The sequence below is a fragment of the Rattus norvegicus genome, chromosome 5 (genome assembly GCF_021556685.1).
Source record: "Rattus norvegicus strain SHRSP/BbbUtx chromosome 5, alternate assembly SHRSP_T2T, whole genome shotgun sequence".
In the NCBI taxonomy this organism is placed as follows: Eukaryota; Metazoa; Chordata; class Mammalia; order Rodentia; family Muridae; genus Rattus; species Rattus norvegicus.
Genome location: NC_141538.1, coordinates 144,851,518 through 144,873,416, shown reverse-complemented (window position 1 = coordinate 144,873,416; position 21,899 = coordinate 144,851,518). Strand labels below are relative to the sequence as shown.

Below are 21,899 nucleotides of genomic sequence, written 5' to 3'. Positions count from 1 at the left end.
CAAACAAACCTGCTTTCATTTCAGCTATTAAAAAGGTTAATTGGATCCAGTTGTAGTGGTGCATCCAGTTGTAGTGGTACAGGTCTTTAATCCCAGCATTTGGGATTAAAGAGACAGGTGGACTCTGTAGTTTAAGGCCATCTTGGTCAACACAGCAAGTTCCAAGCCAGCCAATGCTACACAGTGAGATGCTGTCTCAAAAATCAAGTGCAATTTGGAGCTAGAGAGGTGGTAGCTCAGTGGTTAGGAGCACTGGTTGTTCTTGCCGAGGACCTGGGTTTCTTTCAGTTTCCAGGACCCACCTAGTGGCTAACAACGTAACCCTAACCCTAACCTGTAACATTTCAGGGGATCCAGTGCTTTCTTTTGACTGCCAGGGCCTCCTGCACACACATGGTGCACACTCACATACTCAGACACATATCCATAAGATGAAAGAAATAATAACCTCTTAAAAGAGGCAAGATTAATTTTAAAATATAAAACCAAAAGTTTATTTTCTGCTGGATCTTGTTTATGTCTAGACACCGGGTCTCACATTGCCCAGGCTTATCTTGAACTATTGATCTCCCTGCCTCCACCATCTAGGAGCCGAGACGGTAAGTGCACACCATCACACCCAGTCAATAGTTGCTGTCTTAAAAACATGCACTCAAATCCATGTTATTGGCTGTATGGATATTGTCTACATGTGTTCTTTACTTTCCTCAGAGAAGGAAACAAAAATCCTTTCATTGTGCCTCTAACAATTACTCGCAGTAACAATCCAACTATAAACGATGGTATATCCACTTACAGACAAGAGAACAGTGAGAGAAAGCCCAAGTCTGCCTCCTATTAATAGTGACGAGGTAAAGTTGAACACAACAGGTGGTACCAGCAGAGAGAACAGAAATAGGCAGATCACTATTGATGCTAATAAAATAAAACAGTTGAGTAGGAAGATTCCACTGAGGCCCTAAAATAACATCGAGGGAGCGTCTTCATTCATAATCAGAGAATGTGACGACTCTCAAGCTCCCCATCCTGCAGTCAGGTGAGCCAGCCGCTCTCTCTGCACTCATTGCCCGGCTTACTCATCCCTTACTCTCCTTCCCTCCCAGTATCTCTCAGCTCTTCAAGCAAAAAGCCTCTGCCCCAACTCAAGTTGCTCCGTAGCTCCGGTCCACTGTTCTCATTCCCACTAGGTTCCTGTGCCTTCATAAAGAATAGGAATAATATATTTGAATTTAATCTACATTCACCTTTCTCATGGACATTTACTCTGAGATAAAGAAAATAAGATTATATCATTATTTTCTTTCTTGTTTCTACTTTTTGAAATCTATTTAAAAGTTTTAATTATGTGCGTGTGTGTATGTGTGCCTGTGTATGTGCCCATGACTACTGCTCCTAGAGGCCCAAAGGCATCAGATGGCCTGGTGTTGGAATTACAGGTGGATATGAGCTGCCAGACGTGGGTGCTGGAACTGAACTTGGATCCTCTGTAAGGGCAGCATATGCCTTTAATTACTAAGCCATCTCTTCAACCCTTTTTTCTGTTTCTTAGGTTTTTGAAACAGGGTCTTGGTTAGCCTAGTACTTGCTATGTAGCCCAGGGTAGCCTTGAACTTTCAATAATCCTCCTGCTTCAGCCTTCTAAGTCTAGAATTACAGGCATATGGTATCAGGCCCAGCTCTCTAATTTTAATCTTAAATCCTTACAAAGTGTCAGCTATGCTAGTTATCAGCTTGATCTTTCTAAAATTAGTGAGTGAGCCATTTCCCTGTTTAAAACAAAAAACTTCAATGGTCCTTTACTAGAAAAGTAACTGAAGCTCTACCTCTCTGACATCCTCCCAAAGTCCTTCTGAATCTAGGTTCTCATCAATACCCTACAACCTTGACCCCCGCCAGCCAGCACACCCACGATTTCTAACATCGGTGTCTTTTGCAGTTGTCTCTACCAGAAAAGCTGTCTCTCCCTCCCTGCTTTGGTATCTCCTCCTCAGGTTTTAGAGCTCTGTATAGTCAGACTTTTGTTACTTTGTGAGTTCTTTTTTCCTTCACCTTTCTCCACCCCTCCTCTTCTACCCCTTCAACCCCCTATCTCTTGGTAGGAGAGAATAAAGGGCAGAAGGGAAAGGGGTCAACATTGTTCTTAGACTGCCTCCTGCTGATTAGGGGTGTCGAGATCCTTGGAACAGGTTTGACCTTCACTACCATCAGGATGTCTAATTTCTTATTTCTTCCAGCACAACTATTTCACAAACTGTGACCAACAGCAATCCACCACCTCTTGAGGATCTAGTATTTATATACACTCTGAAGAGTCCCCAAAATTCCAAGCGTCACACAATCACAGAAACTATCTGCAGCTAGCCAAACCCATGCCTCTGCTGGGGCACGAGGCAGATCAGTCAGCTGCTGTGGACAATCTGAAGCAGCCCCACATCCCATACCTGGGATTACAATGAAAACACATTCTTACACTATTTCTGTGTTTTCAAAGAAACCAAAATTCTCATTGCAACTTTCTCTCTCTCCCCTCCCCCCTCTTGCCAAAACTTCCCCAAATCTCCAATCCAAGTAAGCGGCTTGTACTGGAGGACTCCTCTGCATCTTCTCCAGTGACACAAACTGACCACTTTACTTGCCGTCCAGTCCAATAATGGTCTGCTTGCCTATCTCAATTATTCATTTCCTTGAGGACAGGGATTGCACCTCACTTGTACACACAGTACCCAACTAAATGCCAAGTCTAGGTTTACTGCCTGAAAGACTCCAAGGTCATGTATAGAATACAGTGAAAACGACTGGTCTGGAAACCAAACTTTCACGCCAATCATATTTAAAGAAAAAAAAAAAGTTTTGAGTCAGGGTCTCACTCTGTATCCCTGGTTGGCCTGGAATTCTCTATGCAGACCAAGCAAGCCTTCGACTCACAGAGATCAGCCTGCCTCTGCCTCCAAAATGCTGGGATTAAAGTGGTGAGCTATCCCGCCCAGCTGGAAAGCATGCTGAGTTAAAACAAAGTGTGCAACGTGTGGCAGGTATCACGCTAAGTTCTATATAAGCTATGTATCATGCTGGAAAAATGGCCCAAACTGACTGGGGACAGCCTCAGTTCCATTTGCAAAATAATCTCCCAGGGCTATAAGGATCAAAGAAGATAATAAAGAATGCACCAGTATTTAATATGGTAGGTCCTCAAAATGTCTTCCTCCTGTACCTCAGCCCAGGACTACTTAGAAAATTCCTTAATTCCTAGAGTCAATTAGCAACGGGTTTCCTCAGATGTGGGCAGCAGTTCCTTCTTGTCCTCTGCTGATGAATCCATGCCAATCGTGTTACATAACCCTTAACTGTACATCTAGTTCCAATCAAACTCCCATCTTCTCCCAATATGTACTGTGCAGGGCCTTTTCTGTCCTTTCTAAAAATGTCCTTCTCCAGCACGCTCTGTAATTCCAGGACTTGGGAGGTAGGGGTGGAGGAACCCTGCAAGCTTGAGGCCAGCTTGATCTACACCATGAGTTCTAGGACAGTCAAGGTTACATAGTGAGACCCTGACTCAAAAAAAAAAAAAGTTAAAAAATAAATATATATCTAAAATATCCCTCTCTCGCCTCTACAAAGTCCACAATGTCCATCTATTCAACAAAGCCACCAGGCGTATTTTACACACCAGACCCTGTGGCTGACACAGCACCTGTCAACAAGTTGTTGTTGACTGAACAGTCTTGATGCAAACCATTTTAGTTACCACCATGTGAATGCTTCTTTATCCTATTTATTTGAATATAGAGAATAAAGAATACTATTATTTCAGTATACCTTTAGGATAGCGCCTGAACCATACAGTGTGTCTTTCTTTTTTCTAAGATGGTTTGGAGAGCCCAGGCCTGAGTGCTGGCACATACCAAATCCTAACATTATGGCAGAGAGGCAGGAGGACTGGGAGTTTAAGGCTAGCCTGATCTACACAGAGAGATCTCGTGTATCTAAATACCGCACACTCAGTTAAACATTTTGTGATATACTCTAGGGAAGGGATGTGACTTAGAAGCCCAGGTCATCTGTGGCTACACAGTGAGTTTGAGACAGAGAAACATGAGACATGAGAATGCCAGCGTCCCTGGAGCTGTGGTTATAGGTAGTTATGAACCATCAGACGTGGATGCTGGAATTCAAACTCCCTCTGGTCCTCTGGTAGAGTAACAAGTGCTCTTAACCAGTGAGCCATCTTCCCAGGTCCTACTGTGAAAGTATCGTAAGTGAAGGATAGGGGCCTGATTTACCTGGGTGTGTGATTGAATGCCTTGACTGCAAACAGGATTCTTACAAGGTTACAGGTGACCCTGCTCTGTCAACCCAGAAAGGAGTAGAGCATTTTACAAAGGCAACGGATAGTTTAGTATCTATTGAGTGAGGGTGGAGGAAGAAATTCAGTTTTGCAGACAATTTCAGGGGACTAAAGTGCTTCTCTCTGGCTGTCAAAAACAGAATGTTTTTAGGAATGATTTAATAAGATCTGACACAGGGTCATAGAAAAATTTAGGTGTTTAAGTTGAAAAGGCAGAAATAAATTCCTAAATACCATAACCCAACAGCGGTATGCCTCCTCGGTGTGCTAATTATCACCAGGTTTCCATTTGAAAAAAGACTTGAAAGCTCGCCCTGACATTCTGCCAACCTCACTGAACAGAGTTCTGCCCACTTCTAGTGTATCTGGAAGATCACGCAATCGCTGGCTTCTCCCACGCTCCCCGTCTTCCACAGCAGCAAAAGTTGCAGGTAGGAACCACCCCAGAGAATCTCCCGCTTCGAGGGTTACCTCTGTTGGTTTCAGGTTCATCAAGTATCACGAAGGAATCTTCATCAGCACCCAGCCGAGGCTGACTGGAAACATCCACGCCTAGCTGTCTAAGTCGGTCCACAGTGAATCGTCTCGCCTTTCCAGGTGGCGCCACGGCTGACTCAGTTTTCTGCTCGGCTGCTCCCTCTCCTGCCTCTGCTTCTTCTGTTGTTTTCAGTTCTTCTCCCTCCAAGGCAGGAGGGTCGGACTGGGTGAGTTCTCCAGTGTGACAGTTCTCACTGTCTTTGCTCCTGGAGATGGAGGATTCTTGCTGTGACACGGATCTGTCCCCAGGAGAAGGTCTGCCATCACTGTACTTCTCAGTCTCCTCAATTTCCAGCTCTGCTCCTCTTACCGGATCCTTCCCACAAGCCTCATCTGATCCAGCAGTGATCCCGGCTTCTTCTGAGACCTCAGGGAGAATGGTAGTTTCCTTTGCACTTTCTGCCCTTGTTCTCTGCTCAGAACCTTTACTGGGGTCATCGGCACTCATTCCAGCTGCATCTGCCGGGTTTATGGCTTCCTTGTGGTGGCCCGACTGATACTTACATGACCTAGAAGGGACATAAGCCGAAACTGAAGATTCTCCCTGGGACACAGTCATCTCTCAACACAGAATGGATGGTTTAAATCAGTTCTAAGGAACCAAGGAGTGTAAACTTTACACCAGATGCTATGGAACTCAACATTCACTAGGACGGTAACCACAAGGAAAGCATCTCTTACTTCAGCAGGGCCATGGCGCTGCCCTGGCAACTGGGCCGGGGCTTCCGTTTGAAGAAATCGTGAATAGTTTTACTCTCAGGCATATGATATGGAAGATTAAGTGCAGATTCTAAAAAAAATGGAACAAAACAAGGAAATACTCATGTGCATATTCTGAAATGTCACTTCACATTGAGTTAACCAAATAATATAAAACGAAGCTATCATGAGACAAAAAACAGGCCTGCGTTTACCAAGGACAAGAGCCAAACCCCAGCAAGCTCCTAAAGAGAACTGCCTTCTGTGTTTCTTCTGTTATGAAACAAGGACGTGCTGGGTGACATGGGCTGGCCTGGAACTTGCTATATCATCCATGTTGACCCCAAACTTTCACTCCTCCCAGCTTCAAACACCATAAGGGTCTTGGGCCATATGCCAGGCAAAATACATCAGAATACTTTTAACGAATATATATTATTGGATTCCATTTCAAACAGAATCTTCTATATATCTCAAATAATTTCATGCATTTCAAACTTCCTACAGGGATCCGGATGCAGTCAGTCCATAGACAACAGTCTCCTCTCTAGGGACTAGAGCACGTTCTGACAGAGGATCAGAGTTCAGTTCCCAGAGCCCCTCAGGTCAGCAGCTTACAGCTGCTTATAAGTCAAGCTCAGAGGATCTAACTTCTTTTGGCATCTTTGGGCAATTACACTCATATACACCACCCCACACACATACACAAACATATAATTTAAAACATCTTAAAAAACAGTTCCCCCTTTAGCTTTACCACAGTTCTGCAAATTTTCTGTTTATATTAATGGTCCAAGGGCTTGGGAACAATGGACATTTATCAAGTTTAACTCTAAATTTCACATCACACTCAAATGATACGAATTCACATTATAAGTGTTAGCAAACCAACTCCCCAACACCCAGGATGAGCTGGCAAAAAAAACCCACAAAACAAAACAAACCCCGCCACGATGCATCTCATGGTCTGTATTACCTCGGACTAGACGCTGAGTCTCACTATGCAGTTTTTTTAGTGCTTCTTTACTTAACTTTGCTGCCTTTCTTTCCTTAAAAACAAAACAAAGCGAAACTACATTAATGGTGTTCTCCAGAAAGATATTTACTCTGAAGAGTTGTTGTCTCTAAGAAAACAGGAAGAGAAGGAAAACTAGGCACTAAACACTCAATACAAGAATAAGGAACGTATTTATTAGCAAGTCTCAGAAAAAAGAATTTATTCTAATGAATGATATTTCTGTTCTTGCTGTATACAAAGAAACACTGGATGGCAGAGATGGCTCAGTGGCTAAGAGCACCTGCTTCTCTCTCAGAGGACCCAGGCTCAGTTCCCAACACCTATGTGGTGGCTCACAATTGTCCGTAACTCCAGGTCCAGGGATTTTGACGCCTTTTTCTGGCCACTAGGCACTGCATGCATGTGGTACACAGACATACATGCAGGCAAAACACACATGAAAAGAAACATGTGGTGCACAGGTAAGATACATACACATAAAATAGACACACATACAGACACACAAAGGCAAAACACATATACATAGAAATAAACATGTAGGACACAGACAGACATACAGACATACATATAGGCAAAACATATGTATAAAAATAAAGCAAATCTTTAAAAAAGAAAGAAGTAAATAAAAAAAGAAAGAGAAAGAGCTTGGTTACTAAGGAAATTAAATAAGATACAGTATCCATCTGGAGAAACTCACACTCTTCTGTGGAAAGAGATCATACAAATATCAGGTAGGGGTGCCTTACCTTCCTCCCACTGCCTTTGGATAACTCACTTTCATCTTCTAATGAAAAGGTCTCACTCTCCAGGGATGGTTCCTTTTTCTAAAAGATTGCAAACTGATTAAAGACAAAACTAAACTTGGATTAAAAAGATGTTTTTCTCTTGTTGTATAAGGAGAACTCAAGAGCCTTGCACATGCTAGGCAAGCATTCTGCCACTGAGATAAATCCCCAGGCCTCAAGTTTCACCTGAAGACGGTTTCATTAAGTTTCCTAGGATGGCTTTGAACTTGCAATTCTCCTGCCTCCCAAGTATCTTGGATAACACAACCACCAGGGCTGGTAAAATGATGTTTCTTACTACATCACACTACTCTTCTCTTTTTTTTCAGGAAAGAAAGTGAAGTTTATTAATAATTTATTGCACAGGTTTTTCCACATCAAGAACACTACTCTACTCTTAAACTAATAATTACCAGATAAAAACTTTTCCTACTGTGCTAAAAATAAAATAAAATAAAATAGAGGTTCGATACAAATGGAATTATAACCCTAATTTTTCTGTTTACATATTTCCTAAGAAGGAAAATGACTTCTAGGGAACTTCTCTTAGATTTTGCTTTTCCTTCAGCTCCTTCTCTATGGAGTATTTTGGAGAGCTTTCTATTGGTGGTAAAGTCCACAGAGCTTCCTGACTGGTGGTTCTAGGGAACAGGGAAAAAAAAACAAAACAAAACAAACAAAAAAAAACCCCCTCTTTCAAGAGGGCTGGAAATGTTAACTCGGATTATAAGAGCCCTTGTTTTCGCAGAGGACCTAACACCTACATTATTAATTCACAGAAGTTCCAGTGAATCCAATGCCAATTTTCTGGCTTCCATAGGCACTGTATTCATATATATACACATGCAGTGTATATAATTAAACACATAAAATATAATTGAAAAAAGAGAAAGAAACAAATAAACACAGAGAGAGAAAAATCTTTTCTGCTGGTTGGTTTTTGTCAACTTGACATGAATTTAGACATATCAGGGAAGAGGGGACCTTAATTGAGAAAATGCCTCTGTAAGATTAGTCCGAGGACAAGTCTGTGTGAGTACTGTCTTACTAATGTTTAACGGAGGAGAGGCCCAGCTCAGTGTGGGAGGTGCTATCCCTGGACAGGTGGATCTGGTCTTGTATAAAAAGGGAGGCTGCTCATGGAAGTTGGGGGAAGGATTGAGAGTCCTGGAGGAGATAGGAACTCCACAGGAAGACCAACAGAGTCAACTAACCTGGACCCCTAGGGGATCCCAGGGACTGAACCACGAACCATAGAGCATACACAGGCTGGACCCAGCCTCCCACCCCACACATATGTAACAGCTGTGCAGCTCAATGTAAGTCCCCCAAAGACTGGAGCAGGAACTGTCACCAGTCTGTGGGATCTCTTCCTCTAACTGGGCTGCCTTGTCTGGCCTTAGTGGGAGAGGATGTTCCTAGCCCTGCTGAGACTTGAGGTAGGGGGTACAGGGGAAGGAGGTGTCTCTAAGAGGTGAAGGGAAGCAGGAGATGGGGTGGTCTGGGAGAGCAGTGATTAGGATGTAAAATGAATGAATGAATGAATGAATGAATGGGGGGCAGACTGAGCGAGATCTGAAAAGTAAGCTAGTAAGCAGCATTCTTCCATGGCTCCTGCTTCGGCTCCTGCCCTGACTTCCCTTCATGTTGGACTAGAACTATAAACTAAAATAAACCCTTTCCTTCCCAGCTTGCTTTTGGCCATGGTGTCTATCACAGCAATAGACACCTAACTAAAATATTCCTTTTTGTTTAGGTTTTACTGTGTATATGTGTATGCATGTATGCTGTATTTGTTTACTTGTGCACTGGTGTATACATGGAGGCCAGAGAAGGCTACTGGGTGTCCTACTCTCTTATCCCTCCCCACTTCCCCACTCCTCTGAGACAGGGTCTCCTCACTGAATCTGGGGTTAGGTTGATCACCAAGTCCCAGCAACCCAGTCCTGGACTACAGCTCACCACCACACATAGCTTTGTAACCTGGTTCTGAAGATTTGAACTTTGGTCCTCACGCTTGCACAGCAAACGATTTTACCCACAGAACCAAGTACGAAAGACCAAGGTTCATTCCCAGCACCCCTAAGACAGCTTACAACCATCTGTGACTCCTGTTCCAAGGAATCTAATGCCCTCTTCTGGCCTGCCTAGGCACTGTATGCATATGTGGTATACAGACATAAATGCAAGCAAAATACCCACATACATAAAAATAAATATTTTAAAAAATTAAGTTTAAAACCGGCAAGCCATAACAATAAATGCAACAGCGAAGCAAAGACTACTGGCTCTTGACTTGCCTTGTGATTCTTCATCTTGTTTTTGACAGCCGCCCTGATTGACTCTAATGACTCCTCATCTTCCAGTGGAGAGTCATCTTCTTCCTCCAAACCTGTCTCAAAAAGATCACTATCTTCAAGAAGACAGCCACTGTCGTTAAGTGGCCGGTCTGCATCACTTTCCTAGACAAAAAAGAAAATGCACAATTGAATCATTTGAAAGCCCAGCATTTCACAATAGCATATGGTAACTTGAAACAGAGAACAAAAAGCCCACCTTTCATTAGCTCACAACTGTCTCTGCATCTAGAACATTCTCCCAACTTACACTTATCCTCTGAAACCCAAGCAGTGATTTTTATATAACTACCCAATAGTTACTTAGCAAACAGTAATTATGTCTTGAAAAGTCAACTAAATACTTATGGAGCAACTACTTTATAAAATCTGAGGATAATTTTTCTAGTTAATACATGAACTTTTGATGGATACATGTTTTCTTGTTTCTTTTTTTTTTTAAAGATTTACTTTAGATATATGATTACACTGTATCTGTCCTCAACACACACCAGAAGAGGGCATCAGATCTCATTACAGATGGTTGTGAGCCACCATGTGGTTGCTGGGAATTGAACTCAGGACCTCTGGAAGAGCAGTCAGTGCTCTTAACCACCGAGCCATCCCTCCAGCCCTGATACATGTGTTTTTAAAAATTCTCCTCTCAAAGTCAATTTCATCAGAGGAACAGTAACGAAGAACTACTACAAGAACACACCAAGAAACCAGTACCCCATTTATTTGGAAACAAACACCCTTCATGCATCTACAATGGCAAAGAGGATCAATAGTTGTAAGTTACATAACCATCACTCTTTATGCAAAGCTATAATTTGTGTGCAGAAATAATTATCAGGAATTAAAACCTATGTTACCTGGAAAATAAAACCTAATTATTTTTTTAGAATGTACCTCAACAAGTAGATACATAAAATATTCACACATATTTAATGGTATATTGTTCACCCATTAAAAAAAAAACATAAGGGCTGGAGAAATGGCTCAGTGGTTAAGAGCACTGGCTGTTATTCCAGAGGACCTGAGTTCAATTCCCAGCAACCACATGATGGCTCACAACCATCTATAATGAGATGTGATGCCCTCTTCTGGTGTGTCTGAAGACAGCTACAGTGTACTTATATAAATAATTAATAAAAAAAAAAATTGTGTCATTTGCAGCAGTGTTGACAGAACTAGAGGACATTATGTCAAGCCAGAAAGAGAAACATCACATGCTCTCGCTTACATGTGGAATTAAAAAGTTGATCTTGGGTTGCTGTTTCAGTTCTGAGGACCTTCACTTGGTAGCTCCCAAATGCCTGTAACTCTAGTTCCAGAGGATGACACCTCTGACCTCCACGGGCACCTACACCATTCACATGGTGCACAGGCACAAACACATACACATTAAAAAAAAAAAAAAATAGGGGCTGGGGATTTAGCTCAGTGGTAGAGCGCTTACCTAGGAAGCGCAAGGCCCTGGGTTCGGTCCCCAGCTCCGAAAAAAAAAGAACCAAAAAAAAAAAAAAAAATAGCTGGACAGTAGTGGCCAACTGCCTCTAATCCCAGCACCCTGGAGGCAGAGGCAGGAGGATCTCTGTGAGTTTGAGGCCAGCCTGGTCTACAGAGTAAGCTCCAGGCCTTTGAAGGCTATGGGGTGAGATCCTAATCAAAAACAGCAACGATTTCAAAGGTCAGAAAATGACAGCATACCTCACATCTTGTTTCCTTCTTTTTCAGTCTCCTAATTTTCTCCCTTGTTCTCTCCTCTTTCTCCAGTCTTCTCTTGGATTTTGCTTTTCCTTCAGTTCCTTCTCTGCGGAGTGCTTTGGAGAGCTTTCTGTCGGTGGTGAAGTCCGCAGAGCTTGCTGTCTGGTGGCTCAGCTCCAAGGAAGGAGTCTCTTGAGTCTCAAGACTCTCCTGACACGGAGTTCCCTCCATGCTGCTCTCGTCACTGTCAGCCAGAGCGGTGGAGATGCTTTTGATCGTCTGACTCTTCCCCGAGTGTAAGTTCTCATTATTCTCCTCCGCACTGTCGTAGGTGGGTTTCTCTGGAGCATTGTCCTCAGCCTCAGAATCGCTGTCTTGTAACACTTTCCTGCTCTTCGGCTTCTTACTCACAAATATCTCTTCGTCAGAATCTGGTGGAAACGGTGTCTTTGAAAAGAAGGTACCCAGTCGCCCAACCCTTTGTCCTTCTTCCTAGCTACTTAAAAATATATTTAATTGCATATGTGATATATCACCTTGTGGGATTACACAACTACCATTAAGAACTCGCTGTAGCAAAGCATATCTAAAAATACACTTAAAATTTTTTTTTCCTGTGGCAAATCCTCTCTTGCTAAGAAATGTAATTATATACACTTATAATGTGTAAAGTTGTTCTAATCATCCTGGCAGGTGTTAGAAATCATGTTCTGTAATGAATGCATTTAACCAGGCAATGCAGTTAACTATTAGACATTTTTATCTACTTTTATCTAAAAAAAATAACATATTATTTATCCTTGTTATATAATAGGAATGGATGTTCTTTAAAAATACATGTAAGGGGGCTGGAGAGATGGCTCAGTGGTTAAGGGCACTGACTGCTCTTCCAGAGGTCCTGAGTTCAATTCCCAGCAACCACATGGTGGCTCACAGCCATCTGTAATGGGATCTGATGCCCTCTTCTGGTGTGTCTGAAGACAGCTACAGTGGACTTGTATGTAATAAATAAATAGATTTAAAAAAACATTACAAAAAATACATGTAAGTACTGCTATTTTTTAATTTGTTATATGGAAAATAAATATTAATCTTGGGGCACTAATAGTTTGATTAAATCAAGAAAATAATGAGATAAACTGAAATCACCCACAGCCCAGGACCCCATACTCTACTCCTAAAATTAACATAACATATATCACAAACCTCTTTCACTAAAGAGCTCGAGTGCTTCAAAGCTGCCCTGTCCACTGTCTACTTCTTCTTGTGAAAGGATTTTTAGATCACCGACTTCCAGGTTAACCTAGAAAATGAGAATAAACTTAACGTTAACAAGGAGGAGACAGAACTGAGTGAGTACATGCGGGTCCACAAAGTGTGGGCTCATCGGGCTGCAACTGGAAATGGAGAGATGGCATTTAGAATCACGGGCCAAAACCAAAACCAAAGAAACGCAAACGGAAACTAATTGCTACAGGATACTAACTGAACAGTTCCGTTTACTTTTATTAAACACATTAATCGCACAAATCAGAGTCACTTGGTTTTTCTGCTTTTTAACTGAAAGGAAGATTTATTTATTTTATGTGCATAGGTGTTTCATCTGCATATATGTCTGTGTACCATATTCCTGAAGTGCTTGTGGAAGTCAAAAGGGGGTACAAGACCTCCTAGAGCTGTGACTACAGTCATATGGACGCTTGGGAACCAATGATCTAGAGTTCTCTGCAAGAACAGCAAGGGCTCGTAACCATGGAGCCATCTCTCCAGCCCCTTTTAAGATTTCTTTTAAAAAGATTTACTTTGTTCATGTGTATGAGTGCTTTTCCTGCATGGGTGGAAGGGCACAGTGTGTATACCTGATACCCATGAAGGTCAGAAGAGGGCACCAGATTCCCTGGAACTGGAATTATAGATGGTTGTGAGCCACCATGTGGGTGACAGGAACCAAATCCAGGTCCTCTGGAAGAGCAGCAGGTGCTCTTTCTTATCTGCTGAGTCATCATTCTAGCCCCTTTTTAATTTTTAAAAATTGCATCTTCATTTATTTCGTGTGTGTGTGTGTGTACATGATTATCACAATGGGACCTGATGGATGGCTCATAAATAAAGACACTTGTTTTGAACCTTGGCAACCTGACTTCCATCCCCAGGACCCGCCTGGTAGGAGATATTAGAAGATTAGACTTCTGCAAGTTGTCCTCTGATTTCCATCCATGACCTATAGCACACCACTCCTTCTCCATACATGCCCCACTCCCCCCAACAACACACAAAATCATTCAGGAAACTGGGCTCACATACCATTCGTCTAACTTTGCCTCCCTGTCTCCCTAGAACCTTTCTGTCTCCTACTTCTATGTTTTGTTCTCGTCTTCTCTCTCTCTCTCTCTCTCTCTCTCTCTCTCTCTCTCTCTCTCTCTCTCTCTCCTTCCTTCTTTCCTTCCTTTTTAGGAAGAGTGAGCAAAAGTGTGGCTTATGAAGTCAGCCACCTTTTGTAATTAAGGCTTTTTTTTTTTTGATCCTAGTGAGTCGAGAAGACAGGTGAAACCTTGATTTTTAAGTCTGATATTTTGTTCAGTATCTAATTATGAAAACTTCATGTCAAAATAAAGCTCTGGTCTGGTGATTATGTTTTCTGGTACCCCATTAAGTCTGTAGTCCTATGCAGACTCCAGAAAAGAACACAGATCCCGGAAAAAGTTTTCTATGGCCAAATTCCACTAGTGAGTGGTCAACTACTAGAAGAACGCCGCGCGAGCCAGGCCAATGAAGTACTGTGGGCAAAGACAGCGGGCCCATGCGCGAAATCCTCAGAAGTCCCTTCCAGAACCAGAGTTCCAACTACATACAACCCTCACTCTGTGTTTACAGAGAATCCCACCCCACAACCTCCAGGCCAGGCTGGCCAAGGCCTTTTTTGCTGGGGATGCTGTAAAAGAAGCTTGCGCGGCAGGAAACGCGCCAAAGAGCAGGGCGCGCTGCAGTAACAAGCCGAGGACCCAGCTGGGAGGACAGCAGCGCGTGCCACCGAACCATAAGCTGTGAGGACCGAGCGCGGGAAGCCTAATGGGAGACCCTCAAGAGGAACCCAGACCCAGTCCAGTGGTCTCAGAGCGGTGCACGCCGGGAACTGTAGTCCTTTCGGCTCGGCGCTCCGGCCCTACTGGGTCTCCTGTCCCACCCGGCCCTCAGCGAGAGGCCTCCATAGCCCGAACCAGAGCTTAAACCCACCTCAGAATCCACCTCGCCGGTCATGATTCCGGCCTCCCTACCGCGCGGCTCCAGGAGAACGCGTCCCCAGTAACCTTGACTTGCCAGCGACAGCTCCCGCCGTCTCCAGCCCGGCAGCGAAGTTCGAGCTTTCGCGCCCAGACGCGGTACAGCGCTCAACCTCGTTGGTTTGCACCAATCCGAGGGAGGATTTCCCTCCGAGGCCCCACCCCTATCGCCCTGCCAATCAGGAAGCGCCTCACGCCGGCCCGGCAAATGTAATTTGGGCTGGTTTGGCGGGTTGTAGCTACTCTTGTCAACCAGATCTAGGAGTGGCTTTGGGGTGGCTGGGGGCCCTCGGGTGCAAAGAGGTCTGGCGCTATGACTTGGAAAGAAGGTATCTTGCTAATGGCGTTCTTGGACTTTTGACCTTTGTCTTAGTTCGATGGGTCGTACCGTCTGCAATTAGAGGAGAGAAATTTCAATGCAGGAAGTGAACTGGGAAGAAGTTCCCAGGTATCTGGGCGTGTCCCACACAGGACTTTTTAACTAAGGGAGTCTGAGATCCTATTGGAAGCTTTCTCTGTCAGTTCATCCCTGAAGCAATCCTAACCAACAGAGTTATGTTTTTACCTCTTTGGGTCGATTCTCTGTCCTTTCTTTCCCGTGTTCTATGGGCAGGCAAGACTGATCTCTCTGGACTGTATTGTCCCAGCTGCCTTGCCTTTTTTCTTCTGTATGGTGAGGCCGGTGGTAAAACTCCTTACAAAGTTATTTTAAAGAGACCAGTTGGCACAGGGAAAGAAAGATCTGAGTATTCGCTATCCTATCACCACCCTTCGCCTATTCTGGTATGGTGACAGACTCCGTCCAGTTTGCCTAGGACTTTCCCAGGTTTAGCACGGAAAGCCTCACATCCCTGGAACCTCAGAGGATACTCAGGATGACCAGTCACCTCTGACTGGCCTTCCCTTTAAAGTTTCCAGCTTTATCTGATTACACATTCAGATAAAAAGCAACTCCATTTCCTCACCACATCTCAGCCCATTTCTGCACACCTAAGGGTCTTCAGCTGAGGGTGTAGACCAGTAGTAGAGCTCTTACTTAGCTTGTGTGAGGCCCTGGAAGTTATCTCCAGGATTGCACAAAGTACAGAGAGTCCCATCCTCACTTTTCACCTTTTTCTTCTTCTTTTATAAAAATCTATTTTGCTATGACCGTATACATCAATGATTCATAAATATGCATCCATCTGTAGCACTTCCTCCGGCATTTGGAGGACCGACTTTAATTAACCATGCAGTTTGTGACAGAAACAATGGGCAGAATTTTATAATCATCATTTTCTTAATCTTAATCATCATTTTATAATCATCATTTTCATCATCTTCTTAATCTTAAGCCTGTAAGAGAAGTAATATGATCATCTCTAGTTTGGCAGATGAGAAAAACAGACTTTAGAAAAGCTAGGAACTGCGGGATCCCATTGTCACCTGCTCTTTCTGATTTCGGGGCTCACAGAGAGCATCCTCCAAAGTCCCCCTTCTCCTGTTTTGTTACCCCAATTACACGTCTGCCTAAAACATCATTTCCAAAGACAAGAACGACATTAAGAAGTTAAAATCACTGTCTGCTTTTCCAGAGGACCCTGGTTCAATTCCAATCACCAACATGGCAGTTCACAACTGTTTGTAACTCCGGTTCCAGGGCATCCAATACCCTTTGTTGGCCTCCCTGAGCATGAATGTGGAGTACAGACACAAAATTCAAGCAAAACACCCATATACACCTAACTAAATAAAAATTACTTTCACCTGTTAGTCTATACTTCTAAAATTAGCACTTTGGATCTTGGCACAGCACACAGAATCAATATTTACAAATCAGTTCTAGGCCAGCAAGATGGGTCAGCAGGTGAAGGTGCTTGTGGCGGTGGCCGAGACAACCCTGAGCCAAGGCTAGTTCTATCCCTAGAACCCAAAGTGGAAGGAAGGAAGGGACTCCTCAGAGTTATCCTCTGACCTCCACATGTATGTCATATGCAGCACTAACATGCATCAGACACACCACACACACACACACACACACACACACACACACACACGAATCAATATTCTGAGATTACAAGTACATGAGAACATGGAACCATGCCATTCTCAAGTGTTCTGTTATGGTTTGTCCCAGGGATGTGAACAAAAACAGATGCTAAAGATTAAAAAAAGTTTGAAGAGATGCCTAAAGTCTATTTTTGACTCTTGGTTATGTGGCTGCGTGTTGAGAATCAAAGCCAGGGCCTCATCCGTGCTAAATAAGTGCTCTCCCTCCCTGATATGTCTCTAGATTTCTTTCTTCTTTTTATAAAAGAGAGTCTATCATGTTACAGTTTTACTACAATTCTGTAGAATTTATGAACTGGTTTAATCTGAAGGCCTAGGCCTATGACGCCTCACTTATGGAGAGCCACTGCCACCTAGTGGTGGGTTGCAGTAATGTTATTCTACTTTTTTTTTTGAGGTAACTACCGTGTGTGTGTGTGTGTGTGTGTGTGTGTGTGTGTGTGTGTGTGTGTGTGTGTGTGTGTGTGTGTGTGTATGTAAGGGACCGATAACAACCTGTAGGGCTCAGTATTCTCCTTCTAGCATGTGGGGTCTGGGACTCGAACACGCTGAAACTGGAGTTCTGAGTGATTGTAAATCCCCAGGCGAAGTCTTTTCAGCATCTTCCCAATCCCCCCTCTCTTCTTCTTCTTCTTTTTTTTTTTTCGGAGCTGGGCACCGAACCCAGGGCCTTGTGCTTGCTAGGCAAGCGCTCTACCTCTGAGCCAAATCCCCAACCCCCCCCCCCCTCTTCTTCTTATCTGAAGCCACAGAAGGCTTGGGTTGTGTTTGAGTAGGAGAGTCGCTCTAAGATTGTCCTAAGAATTATTCAAACTTGTCTTTGGTAGAAACAGAGAGAGAGGGGAGAGGGGGAAGGGGGAAAAAAGAGAGAAGGCTGGAGAGATGGCTCAGTGGTTAAGAGCACTGGATGCTCTTCCAGAGGTCCTGGGTTCAATTCCCAACAACCCGGTGGCTCACAACCACCTGTAATGAGATCTGATGCCCTCTTCTGGTGTGTCTGAAGATAACTACAGTGTACATATAATAGATAAACAAACAAACAAACAAATAAATCTTAAAAAGAAAAAAGCCTGGGTTCGGTCCCCAGCTCCGAAAAAAAGAACCAAAAAAAAAAAAAAAAAAAAAAAAAAAAAGCCATGCAAGACCTGCAACACAGTACATGCTTAATTGTTGAATGAGTGATCAAAATATCATACAAAAAGCAAAATATGACCAGGGCCTTTCTCCAAAGTAAGTCAACATGCAAACCAGCTATTTCTGTGCAGAGACTCTTTGTCCAACCTAAAGTACTTATAAAAAAGTCACCTGTCCATTCAATAGCACCTATTTCAAGCCTAAGATAGGCACAAAACATGCAGAGACACATAAGAATCAGTGTGTTCTCAGAGAACCTCCCACTGCCAGTTGGCGCCAGGCAAGCAAGTATATGCAATATGTAAATGTGTGCAAGACATCGTGGAGAGCTGCAGGGAGAAGCAACTATAGCGAGTGACAGACTATGGCTGGGGCAAGTCAGGGAAAATGACTCACTCACCGAATTTCAAAGATGAATTAGTCCCTCCGGCTGGCACATCTCATGTATGTGCAGGGGCTTGATAAAGCATGTTGTGTTTGGGGAACTGAAAGTAGGTCACTATGGCTTGAGCACAGGGTGTGGATGTAGAGTTGGAGGAGGGGCCAAAAGGAAGGCTGCTAGTTACAAGAGGAACAAAATGTCTGGAATGTTCTACTCAGAATTTAAACAGAAGAAACGGGGCAGTTGAGGAGCAAGGGTAGAAAAGGCTAAGGGGAGTGATATAGTCAGATACGTATGCCTGAGAAAGATTACTCCAGCCGTTTGTGAAAGGTGAATTGTAAGGGGATTAGACTGGAGGCAGAAAGGCCAGTTGTCTCTGGGAGATTATGGGACCTCGAACTAGGTCACTGATAGTCACAATGGAAGAGAGATGGACTGGAAAAAAGGGGCAGCATTAATAGCGCTTGTTGGATGGTTAATGTTGAGGGGTGAGAGTTGAGGTGACTCCAGTGACAGACTGTGATACTACCCATCAAAAACTGAGGATGCGTGTCACTAAGGAAAAATTCCCTCGTCGTTGGGGGATGAGTGAATGGAGAGATGGCTCAGTGGTTAAGAGCACTGGCTGCTTTTCCAGAGGTCCTGAGTTCAATTCCCAGCGACCACATGGTGACTCACGACCATCTGTAATGGTATCCGATGACTCTTCTGGAATATCTGAAGACAGCTACAGTGTACTCATATACTTAAAATAAATAAATAAATCCCCATAGGAAGAACAGCAATATCAACCAACCAGACCCCCCAAAGCTCCCAGGGACTCAACTACCAACCAAAGAGTACACATGGAGGGACCCATGGCTCCAGCTGCATATGTAGCAGAGGATGGCCTTATCTTGCACCAATAGGAGGGGAGCTCCTTGGTCCTGCCAGCCCCTTGGTCCTGCGGAGTCTCGATGACCCAGCATAGGGGGAATGGCAGGGTGCCAAAGCGGGAGTGGTTAAGTGGGTGGGGGAGCACCCTCATAGAAGCAGTGGGAGGGGATAGGGGTTAGTGGAGGGGAAACTGGGAAAGGGGATAACATTTGAAAAGTAAATAAAGAAAATAACCAATTAAAAATAATGAAAACAATTCGCTCATCACTCAGGAGGTCTATGGAAGGAAGATTGTGAGTTTGAGGCCAGGAGAGGAAGGAGAAATAGGGACAGAAGGACAGAGAAAGCAAAGGAGGATTTGAAATGTAGCTGGGGAGCTAAAATGCTTGCTGGGCACACCCAAGGCCACGGAAATGGGATGGTGCACACATCTGTTATCCTAGCACCAAGGAGAACCTTAACTCAGCAGCTCTTTGTGTCCTCATGTCTCACTCACTCATTGCCTGCACTACTCCATTTCTTCCCTGGTTCCCTACCCAAGAACACATATAATAGAAATTCCTCTGCCCTGCGTGGGTTCAGTTTCCTCTGGTGGTTTATATCATTACAAAGAAGATTAGAAGATTGACTGAGACATTAGTGTTCCCAGCACTTGATTGACTAATATACATTGGTCTGGGCTTGAAAGAGGGCTTAGCAGTTAGGAGCACTTGCTGCTCTTGCAGAACCGAATTCAGTCCCCAGCTCCCACATCAGGTGGCACATAACTGCCTTTAACGCCAGTTTTAGGCGATCTGACACCCTCTTTTGTCTTCCATGGACACCTGCACACACCTGCACACACCTACACACACACACACACACACACACACATACACACACACAGAAAGAGAGAGAAAAACTACAGCTTTTGAATGTAAATATTTAATGTATATAGGTCACATATTCTATACATATTAATATATATTGTGTATATACTAGCTAATCATATATATGTATACTTTGATCATATAAGCTTTACCCAATGCAGGGAAACTTATCTAGGTATATATGCTTGAGAAAAAGGATTTTACCACAGAAGGAAGAGGATATATTGCTATATCCCGTTCAATTTTAGCACCTACTTTATAGGTTAATTAATGCCTAAGCCATTTCAGATATGTGAGAGCTAAATTCTATCTAGAAAGTTAAAGCTGGGCTGGAGAGATGGCTCAGTGGTTAAGAGTACTGACTGCTCTTCCAGAGGTCCTGAGTTCAATTCCCAGCAACCACATGGTAGCTCACAACCATCTGTAATGGGATCTGATGCCCTCTGGTGTGTCTGAAGACAGATACGGTGTACTCATACACATTAAATAAATAATTTTTATTTTCCAGAGCTGAGGACCGAACCCAGGGCCTTGCAATAATTTTTTTTTTTAAAAAAAAGAAAGTTAAAGCTAACAAGGGATAGTACTGGACAGACTAACGCTTGGCCCAAAGGACGGTTTTACTAAAGTATCAACCAGAGATTTCTCATGGCTGTCATTATGACACAGACGTGCTTGGCATTTGGTGGGGGAGGGCAAGTCTGTTAAATGTCAGTGAGAAACACTCACATAGGCAGAGAGGAAGAGGAGAGGAATGATTTAGGCAGGGAAAGTGGAGTGGAGGTAGGAAGGACCCAGAGGTTTAAGGAACTATTCAAGGAGTGACTGTGAGAAGAGTTGGGTGATTATGATGAGGAAGGAGACAGCGAATGAGACAGGAAGGTCAAATCCAACTCACGGGCACTCTGCAGTGTTATCGCGCCTGAGTGTCTGCTAGAGCCAAGTCGCCTTTCTCTGAGGATGGAGTGTACACTCGAAGCTGTGGGTTACGGAGCACTGGATGGGCGAGGCCAAGGTTGATGCTTTTGGACCATGCAGACTCAGTGAGTCTCCATGTGAGTGAACAAAACAAAACAAAAAGACGAGGGAAGGAAGGAGGGAAGGAAGGAAGGAATCAGCTTGCCTTTTCTCATCATGTAACAGAATCCCAGAGAAAGTGTTAGTTCCTAGCATTTGTTTAAATAGTATAATAAATTATACACAACATAAAATGTCATATATTGATACATATTTTGTATATGTGCAAATCACAGTGTTTTAATGGTACATTAAAGTTTGACATATATGTGTGTTAACCCTCCTCAGTGTAAACTCCAGGAGCCGAATTTAACATTTGAAGAGTCTAGTAAGAAATAAACACTCCAGGTTGGGGATTTAGCTCAGCGGTAGAGCGCTTGCCTAGCAAGCGCATGGCCCTGGGTTCGGTCCCCAGCTCCGGAAAAAAAGAAAAAAAGAAAAGAAAAGAAATAAACACTCCAGATATGGCAGACTGCTTGCCTAGTTCACAAAGCCACAGATTAAATTCCCAGCAGCATCTAAAACCAGGTGTGGTGGTGCATGCCTGAAATCAGAGAACTTGGGAAATAGAGAAATAGAGGCTGGAGGGAAGATTCAACAGCCTGGCTCTATGAGACCTAGTCTCAAAAGGAAAAAGAAAAAAGAAAGAAAGAAAAGAAAAGAGAAAGGAAATGCTTTTACACTCTAAGAGTGGTTAGAAGTATCTGAGAAATTCCAAGCCTAAGCCTGCATTCCAGTAGCAATTGCTATAAAGTCTTTCTCTCTAATTATTGCTACAAGGTCCTTAAATGCATGTCAGCATTGGCTGTGGTTTTTCCTGAGTGAAATGGAGGAACAGTAGTTGTCTGATTTGGTTCCAAG

General features: G+C 43.5%; 1 protein-coding gene across 2 annotated transcripts in view; it reads right to left on the bottom strand.

Moving 5' to 3' along the window:
• Clspn (claspin) overlaps window positions 1–18,421 on the bottom strand; it is a 38,537-nt gene extending 20,116 nt beyond the window's left edge. Inside the window, exons 1-8 of one of the 2 annotated variants that reach the window (XM_087548394.1) lie at window positions 18,295–18,421; window positions 12,637–12,733; window positions 11,434–11,861; window positions 9,685–9,846; window positions 7,346–7,423; window positions 6,558–6,630; window positions 5,564–5,672; window positions 4,817–5,391 (exon numbers count right to left, since the gene is read on the bottom strand). In XM_087548394.1, the coding sequence (XP_087404520.1) occupies window positions 4,817–5,391; window positions 5,564–5,672; window positions 6,558–6,630; window positions 7,346–7,423; window positions 9,685–9,846; window positions 11,434–11,661 (1,225 nt within the window). In that variant the 5' untranslated portion in view covers window positions 11,662–11,861; window positions 12,637–12,733; window positions 18,295–18,421. 2 annotated transcript variants of the gene reach the window in all.
• Window positions 18,422–21,899: the final 3,478 nt, after the last annotated feature.